The sequence below is a fragment of the Nipponia nippon genome, unplaced genomic scaffold, assembly GCF_047370975.1.
Source record: "Nipponia nippon isolate SJK-2023a ecotype South Korea unplaced genomic scaffold, ASM4737097v1 scaffold_19, whole genome shotgun sequence".
Lineage (NCBI taxonomy): Eukaryota > Metazoa > Chordata > Aves > Pelecaniformes > Threskiornithidae > Nipponia > Nipponia nippon.
The window spans coordinates 2,411,021-2,436,666 of NW_028262335.1; the positions used below are offsets into that span (position 1 = coordinate 2,411,021).

At 52.0% G+C, this 25,646-nt stretch overlaps 1 protein-coding gene across 2 annotated transcripts; it reads left to right on the forward strand.

The window, feature by feature from the left end:
- Positions 1–11,623: 11,623 nt before the first annotated feature.
- NBL1 (NBL1, DAN family BMP antagonist) lies at positions 11,624–24,603 on the forward strand. Of its 2 annotated transcripts, XM_087755645.1 has the most exons (5): positions 11,624–11,757; positions 21,006–21,090; positions 21,838–22,032; positions 22,258–22,369; positions 23,215–24,603. In XM_087755645.1, exons 1-5 carry the CDS (start codon positions 11,730–11,732, stop codon positions 23,467–23,469), a joined length of 675 nt encoding a protein of 224 aa, XP_087611771.1. In that variant the 5' UTR covers positions 11,624–11,729; the 3' UTR covers positions 23,470–24,603. The 2 variants fall into 2 exon arrangements, with proteins under 2 accessions (XP_087611771.1, XP_009461665.1); XM_009463390.2 differs by lacking the exon at positions 21,006–21,090.
- Positions 24,604–25,646: the final 1,043 nt, after the last annotated feature.

Below are 25,646 nucleotides of genomic sequence, written 5' to 3' on the forward strand. Positions count from 1 at the left end.
AGAAGCATTCCCACCTCATAAATCACCCACTAGACCCCTGCTGCTTGTGCCGGTGTTTGGAGAGGAATATAAATACTCCTATGTCCTGTTTGTACAGTTACCCTTTAAAATTGGAATTTTGTCCTCTCCAAAGAGCCGGAATCCAGAAGGGCAAATGCTAACTGTGGGACTGATGCAGCTAGGCGGTGCTGTCTCTTGTACCTTTGAGTCATGGAGTGACCCAAGTTTGAAACTTCCCGGGATAGTGGGCGAACTAAACAGATGTACATGCCATCTGGCTCTGAGCTTACCTTTTAGGCTGATTGGTTTTTCACCCTTCTTCTGTGGGAGAACATATAGGTTTCAGTGTCTGGGAATGGGTCACAAATATTTAAAGCTCTTTATTACCTTGGAAAGTCACTGGTCCGAGTACTCCCTACTACTTTACGTTTGCCCCAGTCTGTGTAATTACTTGTTGGCGTGTTGTCTACTGCTCTTCTCCTGACTCGAGAGGTTTTCTTCACTGCTTATTTACTCAGCACAATTTTCTAGCTATTGAGATAGCTCTCAAGGATCTCTTTTCTTTCTCCCATGCTTGCTGCATATTGTCCATGTAGCACAAGATGTAAATGCGTGTCTTCGAGACAGAAAGGGAACGGTATAGATTGATATGGAGCTTTCCTTTATTGAAAGCTTGTTCTGCTGCATGGTGAGCGCTGGCAGATGGAAGAGTGACAAAAAAATTCCTCTCCAGAAAGGAAAACACAATGGAAAACAAGTTGCGCAATATTTGTTTTTTAAACTATGCCAAAAAAGGAAGGGGATGGACTGAGGGGCAGTCTTCTGAGTTCAGAGAGCTTGAGAAACTTCTTACCTTCCTGAGCAATGGGTCTGAGATTTGGTCTGGGTGCTACAGCAGTCCTGCACCCCCACATCCCCCTGGGCACTTGCGTGTGGATCTTGCACACTGAAGAAGCATGTTGAGCTGTGCCCAGAGTCAACAGACGCTGAAGAGCTTGCCTAGAGCAATGGACTTGTGAAATAAAATAGCTTTAATGCCAGAGCAGCATTAGAGACTGTCAAAGCATGATACCATCCAGGACCATTGCTTGAGCATGTCCTTGTTTTTCCACCTCCTCCCTTGCCGGACTGCATTCATCAGTCAGGTCAAAACAGCTTATTGGAAATAGGATCACTTGCTTTCTTCCCAATTTTGAATCATTTTATCTGGCCCCAATTTTTAATTTGAACTATGTACTTTGGAGCCATAGCTCCTCTGTGGTTTGGAAAGTGTTTTTATTGAGTTCTGTGTGTGTGTGCTGCGACGCTAGCAGTCTGGTAAGCCAGTGGGTTCAGCTGGAGAGAAGAGCATCAGCCTGGGTAAGAAACAGGAGACGCAAAAGCGGTAGCAACGCTCTGAATATAACAACTGTCAACATGCAGAAAAAGCTTTAGCTAGCGCTGTGTCATTTGGGCCACGATGATGGGATCCATTTGTATTTGGTGTCCCTGGTAATGAGTTGTCCTGCCCTGGTGTGCTCTGCTTTTGTTCAAATATAGCTTCCTAAAGTTAATTCTTGCTTAATATGATCTGCTGTGACACGTGATCAAGTGGTTCTTCTGGCCCTGGAACTCAGAGGGTATGCTTGCAGATACCCATTCGCAGTGTGTCATTTATTGCTAGAGTGAGAATAATCAGAGCAAATGTTTTTGCTCATTAATATGAAAATCACTAGGGCGAGTGTGGAAAAATTGCACGGTTTTACTCTAGAAAGTAGGATTTAAATTTTGTCACTGCTCTTTAAGTGGGGTAAGAATTTAATATTTTTGGTTTTCACAGCTGCCTTGCTTGTTGTTTGTGTCGAGACACATACATATGCTTATATAACTAGCACATAATGGGCCTGTATCTGTTTTGGTTTAGTTAAAGTTGTATCATTCAAAACCCAATTTTGAACCTGTCCGTGTAAGCTGTGCAAAATATCTCCTTGTGAGGACAAGTCTCCTATTTCCCTCTATGGGAATGCGACCATACTGTTCCCAGCTGAGGTTGGAATAGGAACGGTTTCCTGCTGCTTGATTTCTAATTACATAAATGGAAGGGGGAAAAGTGGAAATTCTAAGTACCAAAAGGCATGTTAAATTTAGTATAATACACTCATCTGGAAACTATCACATTTTTCCTTCTTTCTTAAGCCTGCTGAAATCATTGCTTCGTCTAACTGTAGCGTGATTTGAATCAGTACCAAAAAGTGCAAACAAGATAGGCCTAAAAAAGTCAGGTGTCCCTACCCAAAGCTTAATGAGACTTTGTAGTGCAGAAGTTACTGGATCGCCCCGATGCAATTTTAATAAAAAAATAAATAAAATAAATGTAATAAAAATGGTGAGCATAAAGTGAGTAAAGAAACCATACCGCTGTCTAGGAGAAGGGAAAAAAAAAAAGCAGCAGCTTTTGCTGAATAGAGCTGGTTTTGAACGTTTAGCAACTCCCGAAGTGCTTGACTGGCCACAAATCTGACTCTTTAACAGCTTGATTAGATGTCTGCTGAGGCTTTGAGATGAATAAACAAGTCACGGAAAAGCAGAGACTGCAGGAAAAAAAATATCAAGCTGCTTTTCTATTGTTTATCTGAGTTCTTCATGTTTGATCAAGATACCGTCATTTCTTTGTATTTCAATCATGCCTAGGAGCCTTAGCCAAGATCAGGACCTTGCTGTATGTGGTGCTGTACACACAAATAAAAAACAGTCTCTGCCCTGGAGAATTTACAAACTAAACAGATGGGACTAAGGGAGGTAGAAAGGTTTAGAATTCCCATTTTATAGATGGGAGAAGCTGTAGCCAAGGTCAGTGATAAGTCTTGGAGGGAATGTGGCATGCAGCTGGGACTCTAATTTGAGTCTTGAGCCATTGACTCAATCAGCCGTCCTTTCTGACTGTTTTTTCACTTGGCAGGTCATGGAGTCTCAGGGGAAGGCTGCCCACTTCATAGTCTGGGAGACTCCAGAAGGGTATGTTCTGCAACCATTTACTCTCCTCAAATTTCCCCAAATTCTTAATGGCAAATCTCTGATAAGTTAGGAATTCTGTTTTATTGTCCAGGAGGTGATTGCTTATAGAATCACTAATAGGTGGAAAACACTGAGATCCTCAGTATTAACTTTGGTGTAAATCTGAATCTGATAAGGAGAGAAAATAGTGAAATGTATTACCAGTTCTTGGCATCACAGCCCCATCTAGGAGCCCTTCTCCTGGGACAGGACAGCGCTGTGCTAGGTATAACATAAGCATAATACCAGAAGATAGTCGCTGCCTTAGTAGATCTACCTTAAATATGAACGTGGGTAACAGATCGAGATAGAGGGAGGACATCAAGGAGACAGTTTCATTCCCGTAGTGGAAATGCAGCCGTGATAGCGTAACTCAACTCCTCCAGAGGGTTCACAGGGATGATTCTCCAAAGGAGAAGGAATTGGTTTTCCAGATATTTTTATTGGGTTCCCTCCGAGTTTTTGGAGCAATGCAAAAGAAATCACAAAGGTGCTTGTTTGCAAATGCAAGCGGTGGGTGCATGAGCGGACTAAAGGAGACTGTGGGTTTTGTGGTAGCGATCTACCACGAGGTATAGCACTTACGCTTCAGCTAGAAGGGAGAGGCTGGTGGCAGAGCTGGGGAACACGTGAGCAGTGACCTGCTGGGAAAACCCCTTTTTTCAGCAGTGTTGTGAATCAGCGAGGCATTGCTGACCCTTCCTTTTGCTCTGAGCTGGCTGGGTTTTGTTGCTTTTCCCCCCTACCACACACATCCCGACAGTAAGAAATAAACAAACTTTTTCCTCGTCTCCCACCCCGCCCCTGCCTTTGTAAATGGGACTGGTGGAAATTTTGGCACGCCAGCTCCAGTAGGCAGCTGTATGCAATGCGTACTGTGTCTTAACTGCTCTGAGAGTCCAGCCTATAGCCCACCCACAGTGAAATGCTTAGCTGAGATTGAAACTAAATGGGAACGTAGTTTATGGAAATTCAGCTGTGGATCGCTGTTTCTCTTGTGACTTCTGGCTGTCAGCACTTAGCTGCACAGCATTGCTAGCTATTTAGAGCTGGATGTTCCTCGTGGTGGTGGATACCCACCTCCTGTAGCTTGTAAAGATGCTGAGAAAGTTGTTGGTGACTAATAAATCACTCTTCATCTATAGTCTTTATTGGTAGTGCTTGTAAAGACTCCAGCTCTGGGTTAGGAGTGTATGCCCCTTCCCAGAAAAGGTCATGCCCTTATCAGTTCAAATTCAGTTCATAAATCTCCTGTTGTATGAAGGAGTGTGTTCTTTTTAGAAGGTTTAGAGGGTATTCGTCCTCCCCCTCGGTGCTGCACTTGAAGTTGTTAGTAGCGACTAACAGCTTAACCCAAAACCATTACTAATCCCGTGAGCCGTGAGCCCTGAGGATATGGGAGTCCAGTTGTGGTAGACAGCACCAGAGTTTTCTCCCCTGTAAAACGGAAATGGTGATACTCTTTCCACTTGGTCCTGGCTTTAAGACCTACTTCATTCGGGTGAAATTCAGCTCTGTGCAGTCAGGTAGCGTATATTGTGGGACACCGCAGTTCACTACCCGTCTGCGCTGGATTGAATCGCACTCCACGGTTCACGAAATACGTTGGCTTCTGCTCTTTGAAGATGCTGGAATAACAAGGTAAAGGTGTGCTGTGGAAAGGGGAGTATTTCCGCGCTTTTTTATCCACCCTTTCATTTCTTCCAGTCACCTGCTTCTCCATCACCAAACTCCTGTGCCTTCTCTCCAGGACAATGTGCTGTAGCACAGAGCCATAAGGGAGAGAGGGCTGTAGTTACCGATGGAGTAAGGGGAAAAGAGGCTTAGACTGAAGGTAACTGCCGTGGGTTGTGTCATCTCTCTCTTTAGCAGCCTCTTCCTACGTTCAAAGGTTGATTGAGGCCACAGGAGAAGAAAATCATTTCATGTCCTGATGGCCTGATTTGCGAAACAGTGGTGCTCTGGGGTCTGTGGATGCCGTGTCTCCCGCAGGAGTCAGTATAATGCTTTGTATTATCTGTATTTCATTATCTGGAAGTAAATATAAAAATGGTGGCAGACAAATAATTGCTATTTGGTGGGATGCTATGTAAATGAAAAGAAAGTGGAGCAACGGAGATTTTGATATAGTCAAATGTGAAGTTCAACATCGAGGCACAACAAATGCTATCATATGTAGAGATCACAGGGACCTAGGGGTGACAGAAAAACCCAGGGACTGAAGGGTTTGCTGCTAACAGGGAGAGGCATGATGAGAAGCAATGGCTGGAGGCCAAAGCTTGACCCATGCAGACGAGCAGTGAGGCACCGAATTACAAGCAGAGAGACTGGGATAAGCTGGTAGAGGAATGGGTGGATTTTCCAACTCTTGATGCCTTAAATGCGAGTTATTGTGCTCCACCTGGGAGTGACTGGGTGAAATCAAATGACCTGTAACACACATGGATTCATATCAGATGATCTAACTGTTCTTGTTGGCCATAAATTCTCTTACACTTCTAAGGCCATAAAGGTTGACTGCAGTGTTCCTGGTCTCTGTCCCATGGCTTAATCTGGTATGAACTAAATGCAGAATTTTTTTAGCTCAAGGGCCCTGTTTGTTAGACACTCCCTGAAGAAGTCCCTGGCGTGGTTCTCAGATGTAAGACAACCTGTTTCCATGCCGATCATTGCTGCTTTGTTCTTCCAGCTCCTCCCTTTTGGACTGTTTTCCTCGGTTTTGTTTGAGGGAATAGCTGATGGTGTGTGCTTCCCCCCACTCCTTTTTCCAAGCCCAGGGCCCGGTTTTTGTTTCATTCTCTCTCCGAAGATTACATGGTTTTGTAGATAATCTGTCGAGAGTTGGGGTATTTCATATGTCAATAAATGCATCTCTGGTGGATGGAAGCCTGGGACTGGAACTGCAGGAGTGTTTGTAGGACTGGAGGTGCGCTGGAAGGACCGTATGGGAAAGTCCACATAGTCCTGCTGTCTGCACCTTGTCAGACAGAACAGAGAAAGTGAATTTACTGGGTTCTTTTAAGGCCTGAGAAATAATTCCCTTAAATCTTTGGGAGCATCCTAGTAGGCGACATAGAGCCTCCCATGCTTGTGGGAGGCTCTAGGTTACTATCTGCTAAGTTGTGGATTTTATATCCATATTAGGTATAAATAGAGGTAGGCTGGCAGATAGAGAGAAGGTCACTGTGACTCCTCTGAGCACAGGATGAGCCTGTCATTATTTAACCGAGGCTTCGATGTTAACTCTTATCATACATTGGAGCAGGCACTGAGGCAGTCCCTGTTACCAAAATTAAAACCAGAACGATGAAAAATTGGTCCAGTGCTAGCACAGATCGCTCGGCATGTTCACGAAAGCAGTGATAAGCTAAGACTCCTGGCCAGTTTCATTCGGTTCCTCATCAGCTGCAATAGTATTATCTGCTTCACAAACTCACACATCATGATCCTGCTTCGGGGTAGGAGGAGAGGGAGGCAATGAAAGCAGATTTCTCAGGGTCCCACATTTCCATGATTTTATGAGCCACACCCTCTAAAATATGAAAATCACATTATCACCTTAAGGATTATATAATTTGTCTTCTGTAAGGTGAGGGGAGTGCGAGCAAAAGACTTTCATCTGTTAGCGAATACTTATATATACATTCTTTTTTTCTCTGTTACCCTCATTTAAAAAAATGCTGTCGCTCTCTTGGAGTAGCCGGACTTCAGAAACTGGCGCTTTGAGACTTCTGATTTCGGGTGCTTTTCTTTAAGGCCAGAGAGTTTGCGCGTGAACCTCTTCCTATGCAAGAGCCGTGCAATATTGCTCTGGGCTGAGTCACCCCGTTTCAGGCGGGTGCTGGTTTCCTTTCGGTAATGTGCAAAATGTTCCCTGCACACATGTGTACGTTCTAAGTTTGTACTGCTGGTTGACAGTTTGTAGGCGCTTCGGTGCCAGAACTGTCTCTAAACGCATACAAGCACCTATTGTGGCGAGGCCCTGAGCTTGGCTGGGGCCTTCAGGCAGTGCTGCAAGCAAAATAATGAATATAATAAGAGGTTCTGAGCGATTGCAGCAGGGGGAAGTTGTGCAGCAGAAAATAAGATGGTTATCAGAGGGGATTTAGCCGGTTGTAATGGAGTCGGAGGAAACTGGTCTTTTTGAAGTAGAAGGAAAAAAACTGTTTGAACTCGGAGGGAAGAGGGCACCTGCAAATGAAGCCCAGCAGCTTCTGCCCAGCCCTCCCTGATAGAAGCTGCCCCTGCAGACATGAACTGAATAGGAGAAGGATTTTGCATGACCTGAGTTGCTGGGGAAGCGAGGGAGGGAGGGACGAAGGGGCCTAGAGTGCCTGGGAGCAGGGAGCGATTGGGCAAGGTGGAAAATAAAGCGATTAAACACACTTGGACTTGCTCAGAGATGGGAGGGGTACATTTTTTTTTACTGCTGCCCCAGGGCCCCAAAATGCATTGGCACGGCACTACAGAGAAACCACTAATCCCAGTCACCAAGGGGAGGGAACGGGACTTTCTCGTTCTCTCCTGCTCACCGAGCGTTTGGACCCCTGTCGAAGGAAAGGCTGATGGGATTAGAGGAAACAGCTGGCTCGAGTCTTACCCTGCGGGAGCTCGCATTCTCGGGACTCGGGAAGAGAGGAGCGCCCCGCTGCCGAGTCGCATTCCAGGTCATTTGCTGAGCCCAGATGTTTTCTAATGAGCTCTATGATAAATCCTTTTCCTTTACTACCGAGCAGAGTCGCTGCCAGCCAGGTCCGGCCCTAGATCTCTCTTTCTACGCACGGCCAGGCAAGTTGGACTTTGCAGTTCAAGCCAGCTAGCCAAACCACCACTAGGACTCGTGCCTTTCCGCTTTGCCTACGCAAAGGGGTTCAGCACAGAGCTCAAATCTGTTATCCTAAAGCTGTGGCCTGACAGAGGTTGCTGGCCGAAATTCCTCCCGTGGCTGAACCTTCCCCTCTAGCCTCTCCTTACCTCTGTGTGTGTTATTAAGCTGAGGGTGGATTGACCTGGTGGTCTGAACGAGCAGCGAAGCACTGTTGTACACACGTGCTTTGGGTGAATCTTAAAAAGCAGGAATGGTATTTGTAAGGACTGCTCCATCCTCGCTCTTGGGTGCCGGACCTGCGCAGATGTGAGAGTGGCACGCTTGGCAGCGATGGGAGGACGCGCTCCTCGCACCTGACCTGCCACCGCTGTCCCCTCCCTTCATCTACCCCAGATGGCGATGGGAAATCACCCCCAGCTTTTTAGTAGTAAAACCTTTGCCTCCGTCTCCTGACGTGAGTCCTGCTCCCTTCTCCTCAGGCATGTGTGCCCTTACACACAGCAGTTTGAGGTCCTGAGCTGTTATCTTGGAGACGTCTTAGGGCTTGTTTAGGAACCAAAGAGTAGGAGTTCAACTCCGGCAGGTGATGGTCTGGTGAGAGAAGGGAGCTGATAAAGAGCCATCTTTATTCCAGGGAGCTGCAATACGATTTTGTACCCTTTTGCAAAGGAGAGGCGGAGAGGTGGAGTGAGTTGACTGATGTGAGATGGGCAGGGCAGTCCCCAGCAGACCCAGACGTCAGTCTCCCAGGTCCCTCGTGGGTCATGCCAGGGGGTTTAGCCCTTGAGAGCGCTTCTTTGGGACCCTTCGCAGCGTGTCACGGGGATGGTGAACAAAACACGAGTCGCGGGGGGAGAGACGGAGCGTGGACCCAGCTGCGGGATCTGTGAAGGGCAATTCCCCCCTCGTTGCTCCCTGCAGCCCTTCGCGGATACACACGCTCTTTCTTGCTCGCTCTCTCTTTTCCCAGCTGCCTTTCCCCGCATGCGTTTTCTAGCATCCAGCTATGGGTAGAGCGCCTTGGAATCTGCGTTAAGACACAAATAAAAGGAATAGTTTTATTTTTAACTTACAAATACACCCTTTTAATTCTCACGCCCACAGTTCCTAGTCCTGTCCTGACAAGCGGGGAGCCCCTGGCACTGTGGGTGTTTGTCAGCGGGCCCGAAAGAGCAACAGCGGGCGAGGGAGGGAAGCTCCTGGAGACCGCAGAGCAGGTTTCTGCTGTGTCTCAGTGCACAAAAGCCTTGGAGATCCAGCAGCGGGGGAAAGGGCTGAGGGGGAAGCCATAGGTGGGTGTGTGGACGTTTTGGGCAAGGCTCTGTGCACCTGTGTTTTCATATGGTGTCTATCTGTGGTGGAAAACAAGAGGCTGATGAAATGGGCTGTCGTCAGGGGGTGAGAGCAGAGAGTTGTCTCGTACTAACCCACGTGTCACACCACTCGGCGTGAAAACAACGGCGTGCTTTGGCACGGGTGTTTTAGGGGCAGGCAGCAAGCTCCCCGCAGCCTGCGGGGAGCAGGAGCTGGTAAATGAGGGGGGGTGATGTGGAGCAAGAGTCTAAAAATGCTGCTGAAGCCAGCGACCCTGGGTAGGGGCGAAGGGTCTGGCCGGGGAGGCCGGCTCCTTTCCTGCCGGTGTTGCCTCCCTGCTCTCCCTCCCGGCTGCTCCCAGCCGCAGAGCGGCTGCCTCTAGCCCGTGCCGGAGCCAGTGTCTGTCCAAATGACATCTGCAGGCATCAGGGCTTCACTCCCTTTCTGGCTGCGATACCGCATTGCCAGAGAGGAAGGGGAAAAGTGTTGGCCCGGGGCTTTGACAGCCTCTCGGCAGCTTCTTTCATCCTCCAGCCAGCCTGCCCTGTCGTACAGCACCACTGCCTCTCTTCTGACACCAGAAAACCTGAACTCTGCTCCCTGTGCCTCCCCACCTCCAGATTTACAGATTGCTGTGCTTCCCTTTTCTGCTGTTTGGCTGTTTACAGAACTGGAACACGAATGAATAGTAGGAAGCAGTGAATGAATTGCACGCTGGCTCGCATCTCCGCATGCAGCCTGCTGCTCCGCTCAGAGTAATCGCACCCCAGCGCCGAGGATCCCACAGAAACCATCAAAATACTGAACCGTGGACCTGATACACTTGGGTGAATTTCGCCTGAATGCCCGTGGTCTGTTGCTTCATCTACATCTCATTTTTCCTCATCTATCCACACACCTGAGAACTTGCTTCCAAGCCTCTGCTGTCTCCTCTTTCACTCGTTATATTATTCAGAATAAAATAGGCTCCTGGGCAGGAGCTCACTGCTGGTCATGCTGGCTGTGAGGAGCAGGTAGAGATTAGTCAAAAGCCCAAGTTCAGCAGTGGGTGAAAATGTTGGGAGATTAGGTTTTGGGCTCCCGATGGGGTACGTGGTCACGGCGAAAGGCTGCTCCTGTGTCTGTTGTGGCCCTTCTGGAGCTGAGCAGTTCACCCAGTTCGGGGCTGGGTAGGTGGCATCCAGCAGGATAAGAAAGTGATGCTGGAAGCAGGTTTTTGCCATCCTATTTACAAAATCCCATTGTCCCGGAGCTGGAAGGAACCAAGCAGCGGGATATCGTTCCTTCGCTGGCAGCCTTCAGCCTCCTTCAGCTAACACCCAGCCCCAAAGCTTGCTTTCCTAGCTTCTCCCCAGGACCACTGCCAGGGCACGACCAACGCTTCTCAGCACAGCTGGTGCTTTTACCATCTCCTCTCCTCGCTTTGATCTCTCTGCAAATCTTCACACAAACAGGAGCCGGCACAGCCCGTCCAAGCCTCGCAGGTATCTTTTGATTTGGGTAGTGCCGTGCCAGTGTTTAACGCGGAGGCCTCTATTAGATTAATTGCGCCTTTACAGAAACAGAGCCCTTCCGGTCTCCGACAATTATCGTAACTGGAAGATAGTGATGAATGGGGTTTCACTGGGATTGTGTTTGGTTGTTAAGTTTTTTAATGGGAAAGGGAAAGAGAGAAAGAAAGAAAAAGATGAGAAAGAGACGAGAAAGAGGAAGGGAAAAGAAAGGAAAAAGAAGAGAAACCCATCCTCTCTGGCGCTGGAGGAGAACTTGCCCAAAGTCTTCACTGCGGTTAGGACTCTACCCCGAGCGCTCTCTATCAAGTATTATGTTTAACTAGGAACTGTTTGCGTTCGGTGAGCCAGATCCCGACTTTGTTTGTGTCACTGCGGGAGCAAGTGGGATATCACCTTCGGACACGGCTCTTCTTCTCTGGGCACGTCGGGTTTATGGGCCCGCATCGCCAGCGGGCTCTCCCCGTTAGTTTTTAGCACTTGCCGGGGGCTTCAGCACCCGAGCTCCGTGCCCGTCCCGGGGGCCGTGGCTGCTGGGGGGCCGCGGCTGCTGGGGGGCCGCCCCGTCGGGGATCCTCGGGCACCGGGCGGCCGCGGGGGCCGCTCCTCCCGGGGCTCCCCGCAGGAGGAGGAGGAGGAGGAGGAGGGGGAGGACCGCAGCCCCCGTCGGGGATCCTCGGGCACCGGGCGGCCGGGGGGGCCGCTCCTCCCGGGGCTCCCCGCAGGAGGAGGAGGAGGCGGGGGAGGACCGCAGCCCCCGGGCTCGGCGCTGCGCCGGCGCTCCCCTCCTTCCCTCCTCCCTGCCTCCCGCCCTCCTTTCCCCTCCTCTCGCTTCCTCGATTGTGCAATCGTGAGCGGCGGGGCCGGCGGCACCGCCCGGAGCCCGGCACCGGGGGGAAGGAGGGAGGGAGGGAGGGAGGGAGGCGGGAGGCGGCAGGCCCCCGCCCGCCCCGCGCCTCCGGGGGCCGCGGCGCCGGGGATGCGGCAGCCGCCGGGCACCGCGGGGCTGTAGCCGCCCGCCGCCGCCCGCGGCCCCGGACCCCATGGGATGTGCCCGCCGTCGCCTGGGTGGTGAGTACCCCTCGGCTTTGTCTCTGCCCCCCCTCTCCCCCCTGCACGCCCCGAAACGGAGCGGACCTGCTGCTTTTTCCCCGCCGCTGATCAGCACCAGATTTTCCGCCTCTTTTTTTTCCTCTCCCTTCCATTCTCCCCCCCGGGTGATTGATGGCCGGGAGGATGAGAGTATTGCCACGGGCAGAAATCGGTTGCAGATGAGGCGGACTTCGGGGGATCTGCTGTGCAATCGTTAAACTATTTCCACCGCCGCTTTTGCTCAAATAAAATAAAAGAATAGGATATGGGGAGCCGCGCTCGCTCGGTTGCACATCTGTGGTACAGAGTCCTTCCCATCGATTTCGGGTTTCGAACAAAAGTGCAGAGGAAAGAACGGGAACGTTCAGTTTATCGATGAACTGCAACGCCAGGGGACGTGTAGTAGTTCGGGCATCATAAAGGAAGGAGGTTTTCTTGATGGAAAGGCAGTAAGCTTTTTTTACTTGAAAAGTTTGCACTGGGGATGAATTTACGTCTATGTATCCTGCAAATAGCTTTTGTGCTTACTGGAGTATTACAAAGGCTTGTATCTGATATAGCTCTACCTGTTTCTTGAGTCGTGACATAGTATTTCATTTTGTCTAAGTACTTGCGGCAATTCTTACTTGTTCTATAGAATAATCTCTGCGTTTTATGCACAGTGGGGATTTCTCTTTTTCTCTGAGCGATGTTCTGGGGACAGAGCATGCTTTAGCTCATTTTCAGGCTGCATTAAAGTTGATCCGGACAATCCCTTATTGCCTACTAACATTTCTCTTACACAGGCACTCTTACGAGAAACTTACGCTCTGCTCCGCAATCTGACTTTTACGTGTAGGATTAACCCCATCAAATTCAAAACTGAGCCTGTGTGAAGTGTTTGTGGAGTCGGGGCACCATGGCTTTGCCATGTGGGGTTTTTTGGGAAAAATCTGCAGCCTAGTGATATGGCGAGGCCCAGATTTTCCCTTGTATTTTTAGCCTAAGAACTTAATGTCCTCTTTGCAATGTCCAACCAGCCAAAAATCAGCTGTATACAATGGGCACTTTTGCTTTTCAAAGGCAGTCTCCCATCTCGAAAAAGGCAGCTTGCCTCAAATTTGCAAACCGCAGGATGGGAAATGGAATTTGCCTTCAGTATAAAAATCCCAAGTGTTTGCAAACAGCCCTGAGAAGAATCCGGGCTCTTGGCTTGACCTCTCTGCGCTGAATTCCAGCTTGGGGAGTTTGCGGTCTTGCAAAGAGGGTGAACGAGCAAAGTCTTCCCGAGTGCCCGGTCGTCTTTCCGGAGCAAGGAAAACAGTCAAGCTGGAGGGAGTTTTGGGTGCCCAGGAAGCGCAGGATTGGGCCCCAAGCCAAACTGCTTTTAAAGTAGCCTTAAAGGCCTGCCCGTATTGGAGTAACTTTGCTTGCGGTGTGTGTTGGCATTGCCGAGGTCGTGTTCAGCTGGTACGGTCGTGGGAAACCTGCCCGAGAAGCGGAGTAAGCTCCTGGGCGGTTATTCCTCCCCGAGCTCTGTGCTCTTCCCAGGAAAGCGTTAGCAATACCTCCTCCGGCTCCCGTATCGTAGCTGCAGCGACCGCGGGGCAGGCAGAGCTGGGGACTTGCTCCGTCCTAGGGCCTTGCTCCTGCTCTTTTTTTTTTTGAAGTCTGCTGGAAAAAAAAAACAAACCTCCTCTGTAGTCACCCAGGCTCGGAGATCCCCTGCAATAAAGCGAGGACCAGAGTGCCGGTGGGTCCAGCACGGCTTAGGGCAAAGAAACTTCTCAGCCGCTCAAACCAGACTCTTAAAAACCTGAGCGGCTGATAAAATCGTCCTTTTGGGGGAGGACTGGAGTGGGAATGAGGGGTGGTCTGTCCTCCGCGCCTCCCGTTAGCACTGGCAGGAGCTGTGCTTGCCGTTTCCCAGACCTTTGTTTCTCGCACAGCGCTGTTTAGGGAGGGAGCGACAAGGGGCGGTGGGGGCCAGGGCTTTCCTGGGTGTAAATTAGCTCCGATGGTGGGAATGGAGCAACCCAACACTTCTTTCCACCAGTCGTGGAGCTACGCTGGGACACTACCCCCATCCCAGCCAAGATTTCAGTCTTTTGGAGTTGAGCTTTGGAAATGGTGTCAGGATCGGGCCCTCGCTTTGGTCACTCGCTCAGATGTGGCTTAAGCCTCCTCCTTCTCTGCTACAGAGCTCAGACGACTTGTCCAGAGAGGGGAAAAGACCGGCATTCGGTTCACGGTTTGATTTCATTGTGGTTACTGGGCCTGATCCTGCAGTTTTAGGAGAGACTGTCTAAATGTCAAGTGTGAGGTCAGCCCCCAGCACGTCTGGTAGCAATTGAAAATACCAACCGGGCTGCGAGCCGTTGCGTTACCCCCCAAAGCCTCTGGCCCCGCAGTCACATGTGTTTTTATGCTTCGGTATTGGAGATATTGCAGTCAGTGCTGTGGGTAAATAACACAGGCGTTGGGTTTTATGTCGTCAAAACTGAGAAGGCTGGTGCAGTGTAAAGCAGAGATTAAAAAAGAGGGCAAAACAGGACTCAGGTCGCCTGGATTTCTGCTGTTGTGGCCAGGATATGGCCCAAGCGGGTGTAAAGGGAGAGGGAAATGGCAGGAAGGATCCTGCACCGTCTCCGAAAGATCTGCAGCTTCGGCCGCAAACCCCTTTCTCCTTCCCTCTTTCCACCTCTTGCTCCAGCAGCTGGGAACCTGATCCTGCAAGCGCAACCCCGCTGCGTAGGACAGGGCTTGATTTTTTTATGCAAGTTTGGTAATGAATGACCGAGCAAGCCGAAAGCCAGCGTGGTTGGCATTTGAGACAACTCCCATCTCTGACTGCAGGATGGCCTTATGCGGCGTGTGTGCTAAATTAAAAAAATAATAATCCTGGTGGCCACTATGTACTAGAACTGGTTTTATCTGGTTCCAGTTATGCTTGTTTTGAGTAAGACGAGCGGTGCCAGATTCTGATCTCATTTGCACCAGTGGAGTCATTCAGAGGAGCCGGTCCCAGTTTACCTCACTCTAAGTGAAAGCAGAACTGGGCCTGCTGGGAGAAGCGCTCCCTGGGGAAATCGCTGGTGCCTGCGTGCAAATCAAACACAGGTAAAAGCGAACGACTCTTGGGACCCTTCCCAGAGGCGGTGCGGATTTTACCGCCGGCCCCGTGAAAGCTTTTTTCACCGAAAAAGGAGGGGAGAGGCTGTAGCTTCAGTTGCAAGGGGAAATAGCGTGACTGTGCACTCTGGAGTGAGCCAGGTGCTTTGGGAGATGCCGTCGGCGAGTGGTAATGGTCAGGCTCTGGATTAGCGATGCTGTGGTGGAGGAAAAGACAGCCCCTTTCCACGCTGCGTGGGAAACTGCTGCTTGCGGGGGTCAGGGGCAGCTTTAGAGCAAGCAGCCCAGCTGGAGGGCAGCAGTCGCTGTTACTGCATGGGATTTTCAAAGGGTTTTGGATCCACGGTCCACATTTGGACACTTAGGGTCCTCCCGTGTGGCCAAAGCTCCAGCCGATGCCCTCAGCCCCAGCCAGGCTGGCAGCGCTGCCCGTGCTGGGTGGCTCTGCCTGCCTGCTCTGCGGCAGCGAGCCCGTGGGACGGCTGTGTGGGAAACACCAGCTCCAGGGGAAACGCAGGAGGGAGTCGAGCCTCGTTCAGGTCCAGACATGCGAGCAAGGCCTCTGGCTGAAATGCTGCTAACAGCTGTGTTTGAAAGTGCCTATTTCTCATATTATCTGCAATGCACTCGGATACGACCTACCGCTGGGGACTGTTCTAGCCAAAGCATGTGGCAGACCAGTCCTTCCTTGTGCGGGGTCTCAGACAGAGCCTGTACGCTCTCCCTTTTCCCAGTTTGCCAAGGCACCCCAGTCCCGCTGCTCCCCAAAACCACCAGCTGCTGGTGGCTAGTACCGGGCTTGTTTTCCAGGTCCCCAACAGGGCTGATCCTTGCTCCCATCCCGCTTGCCCCGCTGCTGTAAGGGGCTGCAGAGCCCCACGTTTTGAGCAGGTGCTTGAAGAAGAGAGGGAGTGGAGGGTAGCGTGGGGCCAGGATGTATTCCTGTGCTTTAGGTTGATGCATTTTCCTGCCCGTGATTGTTCTTAATGCTGAAGGAATTGAGCAATTGAAATAAATTACCAGAAACTGTTTATATTACTCTTGCCTCCTCCACAGGCCATTAGTGTGTCCCTTTTCCAGCAGAGCTCCTTCAGGACCCCATTCTAAGCCTATCTAAGTCCATAGGTAGCTTTCCAATGACTTTTGTAGGTAAAGGAGCTTGGATATTTTTCCAGCTGCAAAAAATGAGTTTCTCAAGTGCTCAGTACATGGTCGAGAAGCCAGATTTAAACTCCCAATGTACCAAAGTCTTTTGAAATTCTGGCCAAAGTGGGGAGGGGAGAGGGCTTTAAAAATGCTGCACTGCTTTTCTCTATTTCTGCTTTATTTCTGTGAATGGCCCAACCATGTTTGAGTGGAAATTAATATGTTACGGAAAGGGAAGCTCTAACATCTCCTGCTTTTGATAGGAGCAGAGACAGCCAGATGCACAGTGAGAAATGACACAGCTTTTGCTCCATTATCAAAAAGTTTTTAGGATTGATTCTTGTGCATGTTAAATATCAAACGTTTTCCTGTGGTAGTTCCCATTTTATTTTTTTGTCATTTCTTCCCAGATTGTGCAGCTCAGCAAAGCAAGACTGAAGCTCTCAGCTCAGAAGAGACTTCTGTGTTCAGTTAAGGACTCATCTGTCTTGCTCTTCTGAAGAATTATCCCTAGACATTTTCAGTGCATAGTTCTCTTCCCTCTCCCCTGGCGATATTGTCGTGACAGCGATCAGATTAATTTGGGCTATTGCAGGCACAGCAGTAGAGTCCCCAAAAGAATGTTGTACTTTGGTTTTTTTGCGACCAAATTGAAAAATGTAAACTTTTAGCTAAGTGCAAATTTCAAAAAAGGGGGAAATATTGAATAAGGACAAGTATTGAATAAAATCAGTTGTTTTGATATTTTTTTTTTAGTACTTGAGGTTTTCGCAGTTTAAATTTAAACTTTTGCTGCTAATAATGCTGGCATATAATATTTTTTGTTCCATGTAAGCAAATATTATTTGAGTTCAGATTCCTAAGAGGCAATTCCCTGTAGTATTCAGAAGTTACTGTATAGACAAAATCCTGTGTCTAAGGAGACCCATGCCCTGGATCTTTCTGGGACAGGTACATGTTTCTTTCCAGTTGCCACCAAACCAGACACGTACTGTGGCTTTAATTCCTTCTAGGTGCCTAAATAATCGGTTGCCTTTTAGTCTTTACAGCTGCCTGCAAGAGGGATCGCTCCTGGCCACCTCCACGCACAGGAGCCATCCCACCTTGCCCTGCAGCACGGTGTCCTTGCATGACTTCCCCACCGCACAGCGATGTCCCGGCCTGACTCCCGCCTGCCCTGCAGCGCGGCATTTCCCCGAGCACCTTCCCGTCCAGGAACGCGCGCCGCATCGTGTGGGGCGAGGGCTGTTGGCAGCCGTCCCTCCCCTCCTGCCCCGGGCAGCCTCTTCCCTCGAAGGAAGTCTGGCGTTCCAAAGACCTCCCCATGCTTTCCCGCTCTCTCTGCACCCGTCAGCTCACTCAGCGTACGGCGCTCCCCTTCTCTGGTCTTACAAGCAGGGAAACTGAGGCACGGAGCAGTGCACTCAGCAGCGCGTCTTTGGGGCCTCCTTTTCTCCCGGCGGCGCCATGCAGCAGCTTTTCTCAGCAAAATGGCACAAATAACTGGTTGGAACACAAAGGCAGGACCTGGTACTGCTGTGATTCATGTCTAACACCATCTTGGGGTTGCTCTTGGCAGCTTGGCGTGGTGTAGCTTGAGAGCCAGGCTGGGCGGGAAGCTGGCTCCGTCGGGCAGGACAGCCGTGTGTCCAGGGAGGCAGGAGAGGAAGGTGGAGGTCCCAGCTCTGATCCAGACCAGGAGCTGAAACCTTCGCCTCGTCCGTCTCGCTGAGATCTCGGGCATCTCACACGAGGACTTAAATCACTGAGTTAGGCACTGAGGTAAGGCCATTTCCCAGCCTCGTACCTCATTTTCCTTAGCTACAGCATGGAGCTGACACTATTTCTGTGCTGTACTCGCAGGCTTTGAGCCTTGGCTAAGCAATGTTTGTAAAGCTTAGAGGTTTCTTGTCTCTCAGAACCTAGGATGCTGCGTGTGTGGCCATAAGCACAATATACCTGTGTCTGTGTTTTTATGTGTTTGGCAAAATTGCAAGACCTTGGATAAGAAAAATACCTATAAATATATTAAACTAGTCATGAAATGTTCCCCATGTCCACCTGCAGGCTTGTCTTGTATTAGGGTGTAAACTTCCCACTGGAAAAAGAGGGTAAAACTGATTAGATCTTTTTTACTTTCCTCCAGAAGTGTTTGGTTTCCAAATGGCCGGGAACAGCTGTGGGCTGGATGGTGGGAACGTGGCCTCCGAGGTAATTCCCGTGATTGTCCTCCAGCCCATGTAACGATGTAGATTTTCCCAGCTGCTTCCAGGCGTTGGCGGGGACTGTCCTGCTCTCGGGACTCCTGAGAGTCCCCGGGACTGCCGGGATGAGAGGAAGGAGCTCTTCTAGGTGACAAAAAACATCTGAGCGTGCTACCACCAGATCTCAAAACCGGGCTCACGGGAGGCTCAGCCGTCAGCAGGACTCCTGCCGGGCTCTCCGGGCCTCGAAGGGCTGCTGAGCTGGTACAGCTGAGACCCGTCAGCCTTGGACGTTTTGCCCCCCAGCTCCTCGGGCATGGGGACAGGCTGGAAAAGGGCTGCGGGGCCGCTCACCACGAGGCTGCAGCTGTGCGTGTGCTGAGAAGTTGTTTGTCTCCGGAGTCCGGGATGTGCCAGGCTCAGGGGCTGAGTCATTTGATTTCTCAAATGCGTGCTGAAGGGATGGCGGAGGGAGCTGCCATGCGGTTCCCTGCAGAGGGAGAGGGGGGAGACCCTCACGGGCTGATGGGTCTGCTGGAACGGAGCTGAACTTTCTGCTTGAAAAGCTTTGACTAGCAGGAAAAAAAATGTGCCCCGGTGCAGAGAAGAGAAAGAAGCGCCTGTGTGCGGGGAAGTGCTTGCCCCCGCTGGCAGGCCAGGGCCGGGGTCAGCGCCGGGGAGCACACACTTGTTCCTTTAGGGGCTGCAACGTGTAATTTAGCTTGTCACGGAGGAATGTGCTCAATGCCTTTATTTAATCGGGAGTTTGCAAACCTGCTCGGGTGCCTTGTCTTCCTTTTTCCCTCCCCTTCCCAGCCGGGGGGAGAAGGAACACGGTGCTTTTGTCTCGGACCCTGTGGCTGCTGTCAGATGAATGGTTTTAGTGGCAGCTCTGTTCGCATGACTGGTTTGAACTATGCCAGCGAACATGCTGCGGTTGCGAGCGGGCTGTTTCCAGTCCCAGCTCCCTCCCAAACTCAGCTGCATCAGATGTTTTCCTAGGCACTGGCATAAACCTTGTTACTTACTAGAAATGCGGCCCTGCGGGTTCCAGGGCATTCTTGGGAGAAGGAAAACACCGTGTGGATGTGGCCTGTTCTTCACATCAGCGGAGGATAGCAGTGCTCAGCACCCGAGTGCCCTGAAGAATGGGGTAAAGCTGCAATTGCTCCAGCTCTGTAGAGGTACCCGGTTCCCCTGCTCGCCAGCTGCCCCACTGCGAACCGGACCAGCGGCCGTGCTGCTAGGGGCCCTGGTTACGAAGACATCCCTGCTCAGGAAAGGAGAGGGCTTAAGCATATGTTTAAGTGCTTTCCTGAATCCAGGCCAGGTCCTGTGCTTTAGCAGAGCACAACCTCACTCATCTTCCTCTCGGTATTGGAGCGAGACAGGAGCCCAGATGCTCGGGATGATCCTTCATGCCTCTGGCAATGGGTCTGCTCCGACCAGCGCTGCAGAAACACCTCTCTATTGAACACCTCCCTCCAGGAAAAGAAAAAGGTCCCAGGGAAGCCGGGCTGTCAGCACAGACAGAAATGTTTGCCTCTTTGCTGCTGGGTAGAGATGCACAGAAACCTGGAAAAAAACCAGCCACCACCTTTCTTTGGAAAGAAGGAAATTGCTCTCTAATCGGGCATGTGGAAGTGAACTTGTGTGCTGACTCCAGAGGAATTTCGGCTGTTCCCTGGGGGGCTGTGATTGCTGTTTGGGTCACATCCCAGCTCTGATCTCGGACTTGCCTTTGGGAGCGGGATTCCTCAGCATGGAGCTGCTGGCATTTGAGGAATGAGTGATGCTCGTTTCAGAAAACCAAGCAAACCAAGTGTGTGTGTGTGCAGCTTAGCCGTGTTCTTCTTAGCAGAAATTGCAGAATTCCCCCACTGAAATGCAAAAAAAATTCAGGGAGCAGAAGTGACCCCTAAGAGTTGTCTTCTGGACCAATGTATTTAACCACACCGCTGTCATTAACAGCAGTTCAAGTTCAGGGGCTAAAACCTTCTGCTTATCTCAAACCAAGACCTGCAAACCCTGCGTTGTGCAGGTATTCTCACCGGGGACCTGTGGGATTCGCATGAACGCGTGCTGGGAGGATTAGGAAGCCAGGGCTATAAAGGTGTTGCTGTGTTATACCATTATGGTTCCTGTATCCCCAGGAAATAAGATTTCGCAGAGACCCCACCTGATTCCTCCAGAGATCCCGGGGCCAGGGAATGAGGATGCCCTTTTCTGGTTCCTTGGGATGGAGGGTGGGGAAGCATCTCTCTTGATTCAGATCCAGGAGGCTGGGCTCAGTAACAGGCCAAAACCCTCTGCCCCATAGTGACCTTAAAATATCGGAGCTGGAGCTGTGAGAGGTGCTTAGTAGGCCGTCTCAATCATTTAGATCACCGTGGTGGTCCTCCAGCCGAGGATGTGTTGGTGAGGACTGTGCGGATAGACCGAGTGACCGGGGGAACGCCCAGCTGGGAGTCCCCAGCGCAGAGCTGCCGCTGACACCGGCGTCTGATAAACAAGGCATTTTCCTCTCCTTCCCCGGCAAGCGTTAGAGGGCTGGGCTCAGGAGCCATGGGAATCAACAGGAGTCTTTCCAGTGTGGGCTTTGGATCTTCGTCTGGATAAGTAAATAGAAGGAAATAACAAATAACATGCTTCTAACAAATATTTTAGAAAGTATAAATGTCTGCCTTTCACTATGACTCCATCCAAACCCCACAAAGGAAAAAATTTCCCTATTTCTATGATGCTTTTCCATCTGCCTTTCCCCAGTGATTGGGAGTGTTAATGCAGGCACCTTGGCTCAGGAGTACAGCTGGCCTGCAAGGAAACCCTGCGTGGGATTTCTCTGGGGGTGGTAAGTAACCTTCTCGGCCGACCACCTTTGCGAGCGAGGTTTATGCTTGGTATTAAAAGGACCCCCCCTTGTCTGCAGACTGGGTTCCCGTCCTCAGCGTAACCGTTCGCTGAATTCGAGTGGCTCTATAAAAATAAATGCCGTCTTGGTGGTTTCTGCAGGTTTCTCGCCTCTGAGTTGAGGTTTCCACGTCTCTCTGCTTGCTGCTGCCTTGCAGCGACACCTGCTGCGCATTTCTAGGAGAAGAGTGGTTTTCTTTCCCGGGAAAGCCGTCGCTTTTCTCTGGGAAGGCTTGCAGCAAGGCCGGCTTTGGCTTTTTAAGTGGGAGAAAAGGAAGTGGGGAAGTCTGCTCCTTCCTCAAATAAAAACATTTGTGCGAGCCGTGACTTCTCCAGCCTGGCTCGGCCCGTGGTGGTGACGCTTTTGTTTTGCAAACTTCTCCCGGCCCAGCTTTGGGTGGGAAATGATGAAAAGCCTGCTGTTGCTCCTGGCACAAAGCTTGGGAGAAGTAATGCAGGTGTCTGCCTGCCCCAGAGCTGCTTTTGAAGAGGGAAGAGGCAGTGCAGCATGTCCCGCTCCCCGTGCGGTGTTTTGGGGAGCTTCTGTGGCCACGGAGGGAGGTGTGAGTACCGACACACTGGAGGGACATACCTGTGCTTGTTGCAGCCAAGAACTGCCGTGGGGGTTGGAGAAATGGGCTGGCTTGTCTGCTTTCTTTCCTGCTAACGCTTTGCTCTCTGTCTCCAGTTGTAGGATTTTGGCAGAGCTGGCCATGATGTTATGGTTCGTGGTTGGTGCCCTCTTCCCAGCGCTGCTCCTGGCTGCACCGCCCCCCATAAACAAGCTTGCCCTCTTCCCGGACAAGAGCGCTTGGTGCGAGGCAAAGAACATCACCCAGATCGTGGGGCACAGCGGCTGCGAGTCCAAGTCCATCCAGAACAGGTATGGATCCACCCTAAGTGCAGAGCTGGATGCAGCCGATTTCCATTTGCAGATGGCACCGGAGTGGCTTTGGGGACTGTCACTCGCACAAGAAGCCAGGCACGATGTCCTGCCTCTGCCTGGCTGCCTTCTGTCTGTCTCAGTGGAAGGTCAAATCTCCTTCTGCCTTTGTTGGGAAGAGCTGGCCCCTCCCCTGAGCCCTCATCCCTCCTGATGTCTTCGCAGGGCCTGTCTGGGACAGTGTTTCAGCTACAGCGTCCCCAACACCTTCCCTCAGTCCACAGAGTCCCTGGTTCACTGCGACTCCTGCATGCCAGCCCAGTCCATGTGGGAAATCGTGAGTATCCCTGCCTGCTCACGGCTCTTTCTGCGGGGCCTTGCTCAGGGGCTCTCAGCTCTGCTCTGCCACCGCTTTAGGGCAAGTTGTTCTCCTTCCCTGAGGTTTTCCCGCTCCTAGTTTGCTTTCAGAGTGTCTCTCAGGTGACTGTACCCTGTCTTGAGATGCCTGGGTGGAAGAGGCTGCTGGAAGCAACTGACTGCTGTGATGAATGATGCATTTATCACTCTGTTTGCAGAAGCATCCCCCGTCAGTCCCTGCATTATTCATCCCTGTGCTCATCCCGCGTGCCTGTTTTCTTCACCACTCCCTTTGTCGCCTCCTCCCACTTGGGAGTTTTTGCCTTCTTTGATGTCCAGAAGTGCTTCCCACAGCCCATCTGCCAGTCACCCTCAGACCTCACAGTTTCATGCCACCATTGATCCTGGCAAAGCCGTAAACCCTGCCTCCGAGGCAAGCCTAGGCACCCAGGGAGCTGGGTTCAGCTCTCTGCTTTGCTTTCAACTCAGACGTTTGGGCAGATGGTTTAGTGCAGGCTCTCTGAGATGCTCAGCAGCGTGTCTTGTGGGTGGCCTTTGCAGTTGCCACCCGTATTTCTGTGCCAGTAATGCCTGGGAGCAGTGTCCCGCTTGAGTCGGTGCATTCTCCCCGGGTCTTTGCAGCTTGTGACCTTGCGAGACGTTCCCAGAGAACTCTTGCCTTGCAGAGTGGCTGCGGAGGTTTGTCGTATGAGCAGCGAGCCACCGCTTCTGGCTTAAAATACCCCAGCTCTGCAGGGCACGGGGCAGGTCATCCAGGCGTTGAGCCTGCGTGCTCACCCACTGTGTCCTCGTCCTTCTACCCAGGTGACGCTGGACTGTCCAGGCAACGACGAGATCCCCCGGGTGGACAAGCTGGTGGAGAAGATACTTCACTGTAGCTGCCAGGCTTGCGGGAAGGAGCCGAGCCACGAGGGAGCCCTGTTCAACGTCTACCTGAACGCAGAGGAGAACATGCCCGCTGAAGGTCCCAGCCCCCATCACTATGCCCACCACCAACAGGAGGTGGAAGAACCTCCCGCCTCCAGCCACCACCATCACGAGGAGGAGGGCGACGAGTGACCTGGCCCTCGCGGACTGTCCTTGCAGCCGGCGGCGCGGGCAGGGGGTGTGTGCGAGGGAGAGGGCCGGGGCTTGGGGAGGGAGGGAGGTGGTGGAGTCTTTCCTGTCTAATAGCTACCCTCACGCTTTGCTCTCCACGACACCCCGGGGCTGGAGGAACTTTTTGAGGCACAAGCAGGGCTGAGGGGCGGACGTGGGGCTGGAGCTAGGGGCAAGAGAGGAGGGCTCGGGGGTTTCTGATGCAAAACTACTTGCACATAATAGTAATAATATATTGAGAGGAGCGGGAACCTGGACGAGGGGGGTTCGGCTGAGAGCAAGAGCTGAGCTGGGCTCCCCAGGGGCTGTCTGCAGGCCCCTGAACCTGCTGTGGAGCCCTTGCTGAGTCCTTCTGGGTTTTTCTCTTGTAAACGGCTAGTACCTGGGGTGGAGGAAGAAGGGATGCAGCCCCTCCACAGTCCCACGTCTCTCCTGGGGTGTGCAGGACCAGCCGCATCCCTTCTTCCTCCTGTCTGCCCTGCCTGCCTGAGGAGACGTGGGCTCAGCGTGGACGTGCTGCTCCTCCTGGCACCCACTGGATCTTAATTCAGCCCCCTCGTGTTAGGTAGCTCTCGGGGAGCGTTTTGCCCAGGGTTTGCCTCTGGGGCTGCGTGCGTGAGGTTGCTGGGAACCGTGGTGGTGAGAGCCCTTACCTTGCCGGTCCTCAGGGCCACCACGTAGCTCCCTGGGGACGAGGGAGCTGGATCCTGCCACGGGTGCTGGGGCTTCACGTTTCGTGGCCCGCAGGGGAAGGCCAAGAGCAGGCTCGCGCTGGGGTGGTCTGGGCGGGAGCCAGCCCCTCTCCCCCCTCTCCCTGCTGCACTTTAACGGTGGTGGAGGGAGAAGGGGGACGAGTGCCGGGATGCCGAGGTACCTTTGCAGGGGGCCGCTCGTGCAGGGCTGGGGAGGCTCGGGGTGGGGGGACGGCCCTGGGCCCCTCCTGCTACCCCTTTCTCTCTGTTGTATAAAGCTGATTTCTTTGGCGCTGTCCTGACAAGAGCTTCCAGAGCTTGTAATCGTTGCCTCCCCCTCCTTTTTACAAGGTGTTGTTTTTTTTTTTTTCTTAAATAAATTAGTTCTGACTTCCATTTCTCAGTGCTCTGATGCCTGTCTGGTTTTTGGCAGTAGGCTCCTCAGTGCTGACGGGGGAGAGGCCGTTTACAGCAGGACACCAGACGGGACAGCAGCGCAGGAGGGTGCAGGGCACAGGAGACCAGTGGTTCCCTTTAGCTTTCTGCTGTATTCAATTTGGGAGGAGGAGGGAGAGCCATTAAAAGGAAAACCGACCCCAACTACTCAGCATATGGGCTGCATGTGGACATGGGGGGCCTGCATGTCAGCTGTCGCCCAGGCGTGGGTGCACTCAAGGGCCCTCGTTGCTGCAGCCGGGAGGTTTAAGGGCTGTTGGTCCCACTTGTGTGGGAAGTGCGTGGGGTCTCTGCGGGATCACGCAACCTTTATCAGCTCTGTTGCCACTAGGTGACACTCTTGATCCAGCGCGTTTCGTGGCAGCCAGATGTTCATGGCCTCCAGGAGTGCCTCTGGAGTGGAGGAAGGCGAACTTGGACACGGACATGGACATCCCTTCGTGGGTGAGGAGGGGACCCAAGCGCCTTGGCTGAAAACCAGTGGGCTCTTTCCAAGGGTGTTTGGATCAAGCGTTCCCCGGGCAGGGCAGAGCGTGCCCTCGCAAAGCTCCGGTCCCACTGACGCCTGGCCACCCAGCGTGGTTGTGCCCTCAGAAACGATCAGATGATGCTCCCTTGTCTGCGCCAGACCCTGGGAGGGCCCCCTCTGCTCCTGGAGGGGCAGGAGGCTGTGCCGTGCGAGCGGCCGGCTCCCGTTGCCCCGCTCTTTGAGCCCCAGGCTCCGGGGGCTCTGCGCGAGTTCGGAGAGCAGCTCTCCGGGTGGTGAAGCGGGAGGGGGTTTGCGTTAAGGCAGCGATTGCCACGACGAAGGGGAAGGGCTGACAAGGAGGGACCCTGGCAGGGGTGGAGGGGTCCTGTGCATTAAGATAATGTTTTTAGGCTGCGAAGCGTCTTCCCAGTGAGGGGAACTTCACCAGAGAGCCAGGAAAAGGTGGAGAAAGCCATGCTGTCCCTGACCACCCTCACGTGGCCCTTTTATTGGTGTCCAGT

Bases quoted from the DNA above. Each gene is read 5' to 3' on its own strand.
- NBL1 (XM_087755645.1), top strand. From the start codon at position 11,730: ATGGGATGTGCCCGCCGTCGCCTGGGTG. The intron at 21,091-21,837 runs GTAAGTAACCTT...CTCTGTCTCCAG, and splicing joins GTGGGATTTCTCTGGGGGTG to TTGTAGGATTTTGGCAGAGC. The intron at 22,370-23,214 runs GTGAGTATCCCT...CCTTCTACCCAG, and splicing joins CCCAGTCCATGTGGGAAATC to GTGACGCTGGACTGTCCAGG.